At 43.7% G+C, this 12,367-nt stretch overlaps 1 protein-coding gene across 3 annotated transcripts in view; it reads left to right on the top strand.

Moving 5' to 3' along the window:
• The window catches only part of SACS (sacsin molecular chaperone), a 79,916-nt gene that overhangs the window by 51,026 nt on the left and 16,523 nt on the right, over positions 1 to 12,367 (top strand). The window contains exons 6-9 of one of the 3 annotated variants that reach the window (XM_036831182.1): positions 26 to 172; positions 2,233 to 3,724; positions 4,342 to 4,433; positions 9,770 to 9,796. In XM_036831182.1, coding sequence (XP_036687077.1) covers positions 26 to 172; positions 2,233 to 3,724; positions 4,342 to 4,433; positions 9,770 to 9,796 — 1,758 coding nt within the window. Of the gene's footprint in view, positions 1 to 25; positions 173 to 2,232; positions 3,725 to 4,124; positions 4,246 to 4,341; positions 4,434 to 9,769; positions 9,797 to 12,367 lie in introns of those variants that run through there. The other 2 variants (XM_036831183.1, XM_036831184.1) reach the window with 2 other exon arrangements.

The following is a 12,367-nucleotide window of genomic DNA, read 5'->3' as shown; positions in this document are numbered from 1 at the left end:
CATGCGTGTGCCTCCTGATGCCCAGGGCCCGCTCTCTACGTGCACAACAACGCGGTGTTCACCCCGGAGGACTGGCACGGCATTCAGGAAATAGCACGGAGCAGGAAGAAGGACGACCCTCTGAAGGTTGGAAGATTCGGAATTGGGTTTAATTCTGTCTATCATATAACAGGTATGGTGTTTGGCTTTTCAGTCTTGAGACTGACAATTATTTTAGCCTATATTTTGTACTTTATTGGGTTAACTTCAGAGATGATACTGTTTAAAAGGCATTTTTCCCGAATTCTTGTCAGTGGCAAGAAGTATATCGATGAAATATCAGTGCGTCTTGTGTTTTCTCACGTTACCATGGTAACTATACCAAATCTTCATCATGTGATGCAAAAGTTAATGCCATTATTTCCGGTGGAATCAGTGTAGTATATTAAGTCATTTTATGTGAGGTTTGAGATTTTACGTGAGCTGTTGAAAGCCTACACAAAATTGTTACTCTAAAAACTTTTACATTGCAAATCTTTAAGAGTCAGGCAAACCGATTTTCACAGATTTTCTTGTACATAGGTTTAAATAACAGGAAGAAGAAAGTATAATATCCAGTGGTATTGAATAACTGACAAGGAGAGGACCTTTGAAATGACTCTGGTTTCTCACTTTCTTCATAAAAATTTTACTCTCTTTAAACTTACGAGTATTTTAACCATTACTTTGAAATCATGCTTGGAATCTAGAAAGAATATGAGGTTTCTGATTCATGGTTATAGTAGGAAATACTTGAAACTCTTAGGGTAGACACCTCTAAGGGTATATGGCTGTTCTTCCAGAATCAGAGCTCTTAGTATTTACTGTAGTTTTGTGATAAAACTTTTTTATGAAATTAGCACTTGTTATCGTTTAAGTTTGAAACCATTTGTGCATTTTGAACTTGCAGGAGAAGGAGGGTTGAGCTGGCAGAGCTGTAGCTGTAGCTAGAGTGGCATATAATTTATTGCCCAAACTGGGACACTGCTGAGAGTGAAAGAGGTGGTATTATTCTCAGACACTGGCCTGAATTGGGACTGCCCTGGGCAAGTGGGATATAGGGTCACCATCACTATGGCCCACTTTTATTTACTAAGCCTATTTTTTAAATTGCATTTACATTATTACAATATATTGTATGATATTGTGTTAAGTAATATTAGTTATGTGTTATATAATAACACTGATGAAATCATAATATTATATAACAATTATACAAATATTAATATTCATGTGTTCAACTATTTGTGAGTTACTCCTCACATCTGTGTCATGTAGTAGTTTTTAAATTTTATGGGGGCACACACGTGAGTTGCATAAGCATGGAGCCAGTTGTACAGGAGTGAATTGTTTAGAGATTCCCCTGATGGCCAGCATCTGCTCTCACTGTGGATTTGTTCACTATCGGAGAACGAGCACATTTATGTGGGACAGTGTTACCCGGGGTGCTGTTCTCTAATCTGAGGATTTGCGAAGTTCTTGAGTCCTGCTTTACAACCATCAGGAGCCTCCCTGACATAGTTTCAATAGTGGGAGTGGAACAGGGAGTGTGGACGAGGGGGCCGTGGACCGGCGTTGCTGGTGGACGTGGTGGCTGGGCCGGTGGATGTAACATCTCCTACTTAAAATACCCGAGAGCTTAGGAGTCGGCGGTTGTGACACCTGAGGCTGTGGTCAGTGACCATGCGTATTACAGGTGGACCTCACGGAGTTGTGTCTTGTGTGAAGGTTAGGCCCTCAAGTCACTGCCCATTTCACACTCGCTCCAGGGCACGGTGCTTGTAGATCATCTGTGTTGTTCTTTCTCTTCCCTCTTTTCTCAGAGAATCTGTGGTTGAGGTTTTATTTTGAGCATAGGCTGCAACTCTCTTCTGTTTAATTGGGTTCACTAGGCTATGGGGAGAGTGTAAATATCCAAATTCTCTTTACGTATTTTAATAAGTGTTTGAAGATATATCTTAGGTTTTCACAACAATCATGTAAAGTCTCTCAATGCCTGGTACTTTTTGAATCAAAAGAGAAACCATTTTTTGTGCTCAAAGAATTATATTTCGAAAGCTAGATTTAGTTTGTTTTTAGATAAATCTGTTTAGAGTCATCTTGTGGCTCATGCTTTTTCATGTGTAATATGTGATAGTAACTATCTATTGTAGTTGTACTTATAATTGTCCTTTAAATTTCAGAGTTGATCATGACTTGAATTTTCCTTTACAGATGTTCCTTGTATCTTTAGTGGTGATCAGATTGGGATGTTAGATCCTCATCAGACACTTTTTGGTCCACATGAATCAGGCCAATGTTGGAATCTCAAAGATGACAGCAAAGAAATTAGTGAACTTTCAGACCAGTTTGCACCATTTATTGGCATCTTTGGAAGCACCAAGGAGACGTTTATAAATGGCAGTTTTCCAGGAACATTTTTCCGTTTCCCCCTTCGGCTCCAGCCCTCCCAGCTTAGTAGTAACCTCTACAATAAGCAGAAGGTTCTCGAGTTGTTTGAGTCTTTCAGGGCAGATGCAGACACGGTGCTGCTCTTTCTGAAAAGCGTGCAGGACATCTCCTTACTTGTCCGCGAGGCCGATGGAACAGAGAAGCTGGTCTTCAGAGTGAGTGCTAGTGAGAGTGCAGCCCTGACACAGGAGCGGCCGGATTCTATAAAGATCCTGGGAGCCGCCATCGGTAACTATTGTGAGAAGATTCCCAGCAACAGCATAACCTGTGTCACGTACCCTATAAATATAGTTTTAGAAGATGAGAGTGCCAGGGGTGCACAGAAAACGTCTTGGCTGGTGTGTAATGGCGTGGGCGGGCGAGGGATTAGTAGTAGGCTCGATGCATTGGCTGATGAGTTGAAGTTCGTCCCCGTCATTGGAATAGCCACGCTGCTGTCAAGCAGAGCTGAGGAGGAGGGAGGAGCAGCGTCCGCGTTCTCAGGGAAAGCCTTCTGCTTCCTTCCTTTACCGCCTGGCGAGGAAAGCAAAACAGGCCTCCCAGTTCACATCAGTGGCTTCTTTGGCCTGACGGACAATCGCAGGAGCATCAAATGGAGAGAGCTGGACCAGTGGAGGGACCCGGCCGCCTTGTGGAATGAGTTTCTCGTCCTGAACGTCGTCCCTAGAGCCTACGCCACTCTGATCTTAGACTGCATAGAACGTCTGCAGGCGGGAAGGAACCCCGACCTGCCCCTGTCGGTGGACGTCATCTACAAGCTGTGGCCCGACGTCAAGCGGGTCACGGCGCACTGGCAGCCCGTGTTGGAGCCTCTGTTTCACGAGCTGTTCCAGCACGCAGTCCTGTATTCCCTCAGCGGCCACTGGGTCCCCTTGGAGCAGGCGTGCTTCTCGGAACTGGACGAGAGTCTGGATTGCACCAGGTCCGTGCTCAGCTATCTCCAGAGCTCAGGGAAGCAGGTCGTCAGGGTCCCGGCCCACGTGGCCGCCGCCGTTCAGCTCGCGGCGTCTGGCGTGAGGCCCGTGAGGAAGGTGACGCCCGCGTGGACCCGGCAGGTGCTGCGGAAGGCAGCCCACCTGGGCGGTACCAGCGCCGCCGAGAAGCTGCAGCTGCTAGAGTTCGTGCTCTCCGACCAGGCCTACGGCGAGCTGCTGGGGCTGGAGCTGCTGCCCCTACAGAACGGAAGTTTCGTCCCCTTCTCCTCGTCTGTGTCCGATCAAGATGTGGTTTATATAAGCTCAGAAAGCTATCCCAGGTATGCGCGGACCCCACCTTCTGCCCCTGCCCGCACCTCCAGTCGGCTGCTGTGAAATTCATCGGCTGTCAGTGTGGATGTTACCTTAGGGTGACTTTTGCAGAGCTGCTTTGTTAAAATAGGAAAGGATACATTTTTACATTCTAAGGTGAAAGGCATCCAGATGTTTACCAGTTAAAGAGCGGGTCCTAGCAGTTGTTTTTCTGGGAAATTCCAATAACAGAACACAGAAAAGAATGTTTTATAAAGAACTAATAATAACTACAGTTAGTCAAAAGTGAATTATTTTGATGAAGTTAATTTAAATTAATTAAAATACTATACTAAGTAATTCTTTATAACTCAGGGTGTGTATTGACATTTCAGAAAATAAAATGAATTTTATTCTAAGAAGTTTAGACAATTTCTGGATTTGGATATGGTGCATGATGTCCTCATGTTTTAAAGCGAAGCCTGGATAATACTTGATCAAAAAGTATTGCAGTGTGATTAGATGTGTGCCTTATAATTGATGTAAAATAGTAAGTACATTTAACTGGCTTGAAATTATATGATTGAATTTCTGTATCTTAGAATTGTTAGAAGATTAAAATTGCTGTGTTTCTTTCACTTTTTAGGTTCCTTTTCCCAGGTCTCGAAGGAAGATTTATTTTGGATAACTTGAAGCCTCACCTTCTGGCTGCTTTAAAGGAAGCTGCCCAAACCCGAGGTATTATAGCTGTTTAGTTGTTTTTTTTTTTTTAATATATATATTTATAAAAATGACAGCTTATGTAAGTTTCCTATTACGTTGAACCGATACGAAATTATTAGTTATCCATTTTAGACGTTATCACTCAGCAGTTCCATGTGGTTCAACTTCATGTACTTGTTGTAGTTTAAGATGTGTCAGTGCTGGATTCTGACATCTAAAAGAATCCGAACGTGATACTGTATTTAAGTGTCTCTCGTCACGGTCTGACGGTGTGGATGTGATCCCTGGCGCGTGCGCAGTGCTTTACAGCTTTCAGTGCTCCCCGTTTCTTTTCCATTTGTGCCCCCAGCCTCATCCCTTGTAGCCTATGCGGTGGTGAGGGCGCTCTCGTGGGTTAGAGGGCGCGTACGCGGAGAGAAGGCCGTCAGCCTTGCCCTGTCCTCACACCACCCGCCGCCTCAGTTCCGTGTGGCTGTCCTGGGGCAGCGTCGAGGAGATGCAGACTGACAAAATGACCTCTGCAGCAGGGCCAGGAAAGGGCACTCCTGGGGCCGTAGCAAAGGCTGGGTGTCCTTTACTGGGAAGCCTTTTTAGGAAAAGACAGAATAATTGGGGGGGAAAAATCACCATGGTTCTGTTTAGTATTATCTTCCAACTTTTGTGAGCATCCTTTCTCTTGTAAGACTGTTGCCTGAACTTTTTCTAAGTTAGATATTGGCCTGAAAAATTCTAGATTTGTCCTACTAGTTGAGGTTGTAAAGCATATTCTTTGTGATGTGTCTTTTATACTATATGCTGTTTTCTTTTCAAAGGTAATGACAGTGCATCTTCATTCATGTAAACAGAAGGGAAAGGAGCTGGAATGGGGGAGGCGAGTTCAGGGTGGAGCAGAGTGACGCTGAAGGGAGTGTGGGTGTGAACCAGGAGGGCATCCCTGGGACACTGCTCTTCCCAATATCGAGATCCCTTCCTTAACTGGGAATTGTCATCTTCAGAGTAGCCTTTTTGGGAGTCTAAACGTGGATTCCTATTACTCTGCCATTCCTTGCTCCAAAGTTTTAGAAATCCTTGCTTTTCAAATTCTCTATTACATTCTTACATAAAAACTTTACATTGAAATATAATGTACGTACAGAAAAGTATACATATCTTAAATGTAGGCCTAATGAAGTCTTATAAACTGAACACGCCCAGATCAAAACCAGAGGACTGCCAACACCCAGGGACTCTTGGCTGCCTTTTCTGTGACAGTCTTGTCCACTCAACGGTAACCGTGACCCTGACTCTTAATAGCACCGATTGATTCAGCGAGTTACTGTACTCCCTGTCGGGGGAATCACAGTGTGCACTCTGTCTGCTGCTTTCACTTACTCTGAGTTTGTGAGATCCGTCCAGGTTGGTGCACGCAGTTGTAGATCATCGTTTCCATGGCTGTGCTATTTCATTGTGTGGTTTTACTTTCTTTTGAAGACAGAATTTTTGTTAATGGCCAGTAGTTTCTGAGGTAGATAGGGGTTTGGAAATCAGTCAAAAGTTATTCAGAATCAAATCAGGTAAAAGGAGTAGAAAACCAGCAGAATCATACTGCTTTTACTCAAAATGTTCAAGTACCCTGTAGCACAGAACATGGCCACAACTTGCTACTCTGGCCTTAGACGGATGGGGTACGTATTGTAAGATTTTTAGGGACAAATTAAATTTATATACTCTTAACTTTGGTAATTTGACATTGTTATAACGTTGAGTCTTCCCACTTTGTGTGTCTTTTCATTTTCTCACCTACTGTGGATTCTGATTTGTTATTTTGGGATCATACCAACACCATGTTTTATCTCTGGTTCCTGGTTAATTTTTTTTGACTGTTACACTAGAAGGGACGTCTTCACTGTGTTTGTTGCCCGTAACGTGTGGCTCAGTTACCCCAGAAGTTGTCTTCATGGTCGCTTTTCCTATCTTGATTTAAGTATTGGCCTGCCACCCTTGTGATTATTTAATAATCATGATCTCTAGCCTTTCCAGTATTTTTATCTGGCCATATGGGTGATGGGTAACTGCTTCCTGGGTGTCTTCCCTATTGCTTTTATACCATTGGTTCCAGACAAAAATTTGTTTTTGATACTACTTTATTGCCATGTTTTGGGAACATTAAACATTAAACATGTGTAGGGGCTGATGGGGACCCAATAAATGACACCTTTGCTTTCCTGAGAGCCGCGTCCGTGAAGAGATGCACAGAGAGGGATCCAGCAGGTAGACGTCGCCAGTCTCCCCTGTGTTACTTATAATCCTGGTAGTGGGGCTCCTGGCTTGTGGTGCGTGGTAGACTTGTGCTGTGACCGCTCCAGAGTGAGGCGGGTGAGCTCGCCAGGCCAGTCGCAGGGGCACTGGGAGACCTCGGGCTTCCTTCCCGGGTACGCCCTGCCCCACGAGTCTCCCTGGGCAGGGGCAGAGTCTCTTCACCCTGACTGGTTGATAAGTCATTCCTCTTTCTGGTGTGTGGGGCAGGTGGGGAATTACGAGTGGGGAGGGGAGAGGCCGAGAGTATTACGTCTGTGTAGCTCCCTTCCTATCGTAGGGAACATCCCAGGTGTCTAACAGCATTGGATCTTTTTTGCTCTAAATAATGACTGTGTGATTGTTTTGCTGACACAAAGCACTGTGGACTTTTGTTTACCAATTATCAGTAAAATCTGACTGGCCAATTTTGAAAGTACTGCTGCATACAATTGAAGTGTGAAGTTTTTTTCCTCTGCAATGGGTATTTCTCTAATTCTGTAGCCCAAGCAAAATCTATCTCATTATGTGGTAGTTTTACTTTTCACTTCTTTCACATTTAAAATCCTGAGCTAAATATTAAGTTACTACTTGTACTTTCGCTGTTTACCTCTGTTACCTCTTTCCCATTTGCAATTACATGCTTCCGTCTTTTCCGTTTGGGGGAAAACAAAACAGTCCTTGACTTTGATTCGCTTTCTTGCATCCCGTCCTAGTCCAGCTACTGGAAGGAGTGGCGTGTGTTTGTTGTCTGTACTTTCTCGTCATCTGTTATCACAGCACATGGACTTTTGCTTCTACATCATTCCAATAAAATTGCCTGACTGAGGTCACCAGTTAATGACTTTTTAAAAATTATTAAATCTAGTGGAATGTTCTGTTCTTTTTACCTGATCTCCCTGCAGCTTTGGTACTACTGGTCACTCCCTCTTTGAACTCCCTGGCTTTGATGATACCACTCTCTCGGTGTCCTTATACTTCTTTGCCTGCTTCTGAGAATTACTTGTGAATTCCCGTTCCTCAGCTTACCCGCTAAATGGGATTAGTTCAGGAACTCCTTGCTCAGCTCTCATTTTGTTCCTTACTTTCTTCGAGCATACTCATTCACCCCCAGGCATCCACTGTCACGCATATGTAATGGTCTCCATACCTTCAGTTGTCACCCCAGTCTCAAGAGGGGCAGTGCAGTGCAGTGTAGTGGTTACAAGCCTGGGCTCTGTGGCCGCACAAATCTGGGTTCAGACTCGACTCCTCCATCGTGTGACTTTGAACAAATTACCCGACCTGTCTGAGCCTCTCTTTCCTCATCAGTGTCATGGCAGTACAGGAACATCCTTCCATAAGAGTATATCTGGGGCCCTCAAGATTCAATTACATGAAATGCAAGATTGCTTTCTCACAAGTGGAATGAAATGAGAATAAGGGTTGAGTGGAGGACGGCAGTCACAACTTGCCAGCTGAATTTTATCCAGTTTGCGTTACCGCAGTGGGGCAGCTTATTGATAACCTCCACTGTAATATTTTAGTCGTGGTAGGCGCTTCTCTGAAGATCGGATGATGTGTACAGAGCGTGTACAGTTTAATACGCTACCTGCTCCTAAGAAATGGTGATGAAATGGCAGCTGTTATCATTCTGCCCTTGGAGTTCCTTAGGTGTCTCAAAGTCGGCGTTCTCCCAGCTGGGGTCCTCATCCTGTCCCGCATCTGTCTCTCCTTTGGCCCGGTCCTTCCTCCTGAGAAAGGCGCCCGTTACCATGCCCAGGACTGAACCCCCGTTCGCCCTCCTTGTTCTCCAGTCTCCGGGGTCTGGGGATCGCACTTTCCCTGGCTGTGCTGCAGGCCCTCTGTCTCTGGGCCACAGCGTCACTGTGCCCACACCCCTCATCTCATCACCGCCTGCCCCGCTCACGGGTTTCTAGCGGATCCCGACTCGGGACAGGCGTGGTCTTGTTCGTGTGGCCTGCGGGGCGTCCCGTGATTGACCCCGACTCGTTCGGTGTCCCTCTTCTGTTCTCGTCACCACAGGCGCTTGCAGATGGACAAACTTGAGTGCCCTGCACCCTGTGGGAGCAGAGCCCTGTGAGATTTGTCACCGCCGTGCAGCACAGCGCCCACTTCAAGGTGGGCGCTTGGTAAATTTTTTTTACCCGAATTAAGGTTTTCTCATACCTGTGTTTTGCACACGGTGTTCCTTTGGCTTAGACTGCTGGCGCCCTCCTCCACGTCGCCCAGTGACTTTCCTTCATCTTCTGGCCCTCAGCCCGCGCGCCTCCTCCAAGCGGCTCCCTTTCCCACTCTCCCGTCTCCGGCCCCGCCCGGCCCGCAGACCTGAGGGGCCGTCTCTGCTTCACTCCCGGACCCTGTCGCCATCCGTGTGCTCCTCTTTGCCTGATCACAGGCGCGTTTTCACTGTGCCAGACTACAAACCCTTGAGAGCAGGGGCCATCTGTTATTTCTTTTGTACTCCCAGTGCCTGGGTGGCAAGCTGATGGGCCAGGTGGGATGGTGTTGCCGGGACAAGGGCGAAAAGGCAGATCCCCCCATTGTGCCTGTGAGTCAGGATTTCTTGTATCGTCAGTATCTTATTTGTTCTCCACAATCGTGAGATAATCGTCATCCTCCTTTGAGGGGTGGAGACATTGAAGCTGAAAGAATTTGAAGGATTTAAGTGCCTTGCTTGAGCTGCAGAGTTGGAATGATGATTCTGTTTTGTTTTGTTTTTCCTATTACAGGTCTAGATTATTTCTGTGTTAGGTTACCTGAGCAAATGGGTGACAATCAGAAGTTAGAGGAGCAGGTCAATGGGTTTTGGAGGAAATAAATAGAAAAAAAGTTGAGTCAGACGAATGGTAGGAATGCCTAATAGTTTGGTTTTAGTTCGTATTGAAATATATCTTTAAATCTTAAATGTACATTCTGCTATGTTTGGAGTCTTGTTTATGGCTTTTCTTTTACATAATGATGTGTAAGATTCTGCAAACTGTGTTATCTTAAGATACAGAATAATTCCTGTAGCCATCATGTGAAAATTGTGACAATTCTGGCTTTTTCTAAGAACGGATTTAATTATATTCTAGCACAACAACTTCTCTGGGGATATTCAGGTATGATGACTAAATGTTGTGTTCATTTGTAGCCTGATGTTTTTGTTCATTTGATTCTTTGAATCCTGTTCTTTCGTTTACCTAAGTAGCTAGAATTTATATCAGTATTTTTTTTCTGGTGGTAATTCTTAAAGGAGAGCGGAAACTATACTAGTAGAGTATATAGGTGGTTGTTACACATACCACAATAAAACCATATTTAAATGACTTGGAAACATTCATTTCATAGAACATTTAGTCTCAAATGAAAGAATTATGCTGAAATTGGTATTTTAAGCTGTGGTATTTAAGGGGAAAGTGTGAGAGTGCACACACCTATTATATGATGCACGTAAATATTGAGATTAAAAAGGTCAGAGGGGGATCCGTTCTGGGACCTGTGCCGATGAAGTGAGAGGCCCTGTGTGGACCGGCCACCGAGGAGCCTGGTCCAGTGTGCCTGGTGCACCCGGGGGACGAGCAAAGGTAGAGTGGCCGCCAGCTGCCATTAGGGGCAGCCGCTGACTGTTCGCACAATGCTGAGTGTCAGTTATTGACTGTCTTTTTTTTTTTTTAATAACAAGTTTTGACTCAACTTGTATTATTTCCCCCCAGGTCATGTTTCACTTGGAAGATCAGAGGACGTAAGATTTGCTTTACAGAAATTGTTTTTATAGTAAACATTATTTTTTGAGTCAGTCTCTTCCTTGAAGCTGAAATAAATTTAGAAACCAAGTCATTGTTATAGTGATAATTCATATAAATATTAACTTTGGTTTCTAGCTTGTATTAAAAGTGGCTGATCATCCACAGCTGCTATGACTATATATTCTTATATTTTTAATGTGTGAGCAAAGAGGAAGACAGGATCCTGATGTCAGCAGGCTGCACGGTTAGCGCCTGCCCTGGGGACTCTGGGTTGTGTCGGCCATCTCCCCACTTGTCCGTCTCCTATTAGGGATGGAAACTAGGAAGCCGAAGCAGTGTCAGTGATGACTTCTTGAGAGAAGTTTGGTCACGAGTGCTGTTCTGAATGACGCTGGTGCCTTCCGAGGTAGAATGAGGTTTCCGCTGGCTTCCTTGGGGTGTTAGGTGCTGCCGCCAGGCTTGCAGAGTGCCCGAGGGAGTGCTGAGCCTGCCGGCGGGCTGTCCTCGCCTTCCGTGTGCTCATTTACTTTCCCTTTTTTCCTTTTTCTTTGAAGGTTTGACTGACTGATGGCATACCATTTAATTGGCCCCTCACCTTATTTTGAAGTAGACTGTAATATCCTATTTCCATTCATGTTGAAAATCTTTCTCAAAGTTAGGACTGAACATAAACACATAAACAAAAACGTAGTGCAATCCTTGAATAGTGATTCAGCATGTCGATGTGATTATCTTGAACCGATCTATAGGAAAGCACAAACTACCCTGAGAAGAGCTATTTCTAAACAGACACATCTGATGAGAGTTTAGAGAAGCACTTTCTGTCTCCAGGGACACCTAACAGTACTACGTAACCTCTTTTGACAGTGCTGATGATTTTAAAGGCTAGGCCACAGAAACACAAGTCATTTATTAAAACGCTGTGAAATTATTTTACTGATACTGTTGGAGATGCTTTACAATTTCAATGACTTTTAATCTAGGGCAGGGAGACTTCTTTCTGTGTTAACATTTATATTTTAGGGTAAAAGCTAAAGGCTTAAATACGAAATAAACTGAAATCGGGACTTCAGATTGAATTGACTTATGTACTTAGAATTGTGTCCTACTACATTTTCTCTCTCCTTTATTTTCCCTGCTGTTTTTTCATTTGAGCATGACTGGTGTTAATCGCATGTTACGTGTGGTGTGCGGGTTTTATTGGCATTTTATTTATACATTGATATTAGATAACTTTCCTGAAGGTAGGTATGTTTTATAAGTTCCAAAGTTCATGCAAGGATATTGGATAGGATTATCTACGAAATGCATGTCATGTGCCAATTATTAACATAGGACACAGTGTGGTGCGTATTTGATTTTTTTGTTGAGTGTTCTGATTTTTAATTTCTAACCCTTTTTTGTATCTTTGGTATTGTATCCTTGCCTTACTTGTGATTTGGAAATTCTATTATAGTTAATTCAATTCAGTAAGCATTTTTTAGAACATTAAACAAATTAATTAAAAAAATTATATCTTAATGGGACTCATAGACCAAGGAGGCTATGCTAGTCAGACTACTGACAAGATTTTATGACTTCTTAAATATTACTACTTGACTTACCCTAAGTCACACAATGTAGAAACTGATAATAATCAGAATGTGGGTATTGATATCTTCAAAAGTTGCAAAAGTATGCCCTTGCTTAAACTTCTATGGCAGTAATTTTAAATGTCTTATTGTAACATGAAAGATAATTTTCATGGTAGAAAGCAAGGTCATCTTCCTGATGTGTGAGTCTGTGGAACAAGGGTGTCCTTCCTTGGTTAACAAATGGTGATACAGAAAAATTTCAAGGGGCTTGAGGTGTGCCCCCTTTTATAACTTTTTCCAAAATTAGTCTTTTAAGAGTCTAGAAATTACATGTACCTAGGGAGAAAATGGAATATTAAGTTTTCCATAA

The sequence above is a fragment of the Balaenoptera musculus genome, chromosome 18 (assembly GCF_009873245.2).
Source record: "Balaenoptera musculus isolate JJ_BM4_2016_0621 chromosome 18, mBalMus1.pri.v3, whole genome shotgun sequence".
Lineage (NCBI taxonomy): Eukaryota > Metazoa > Chordata > Mammalia > Artiodactyla > Balaenopteridae > Balaenoptera > Balaenoptera musculus.
This window is presented reverse-complemented; position numbering and strand designations above follow the sequence as displayed.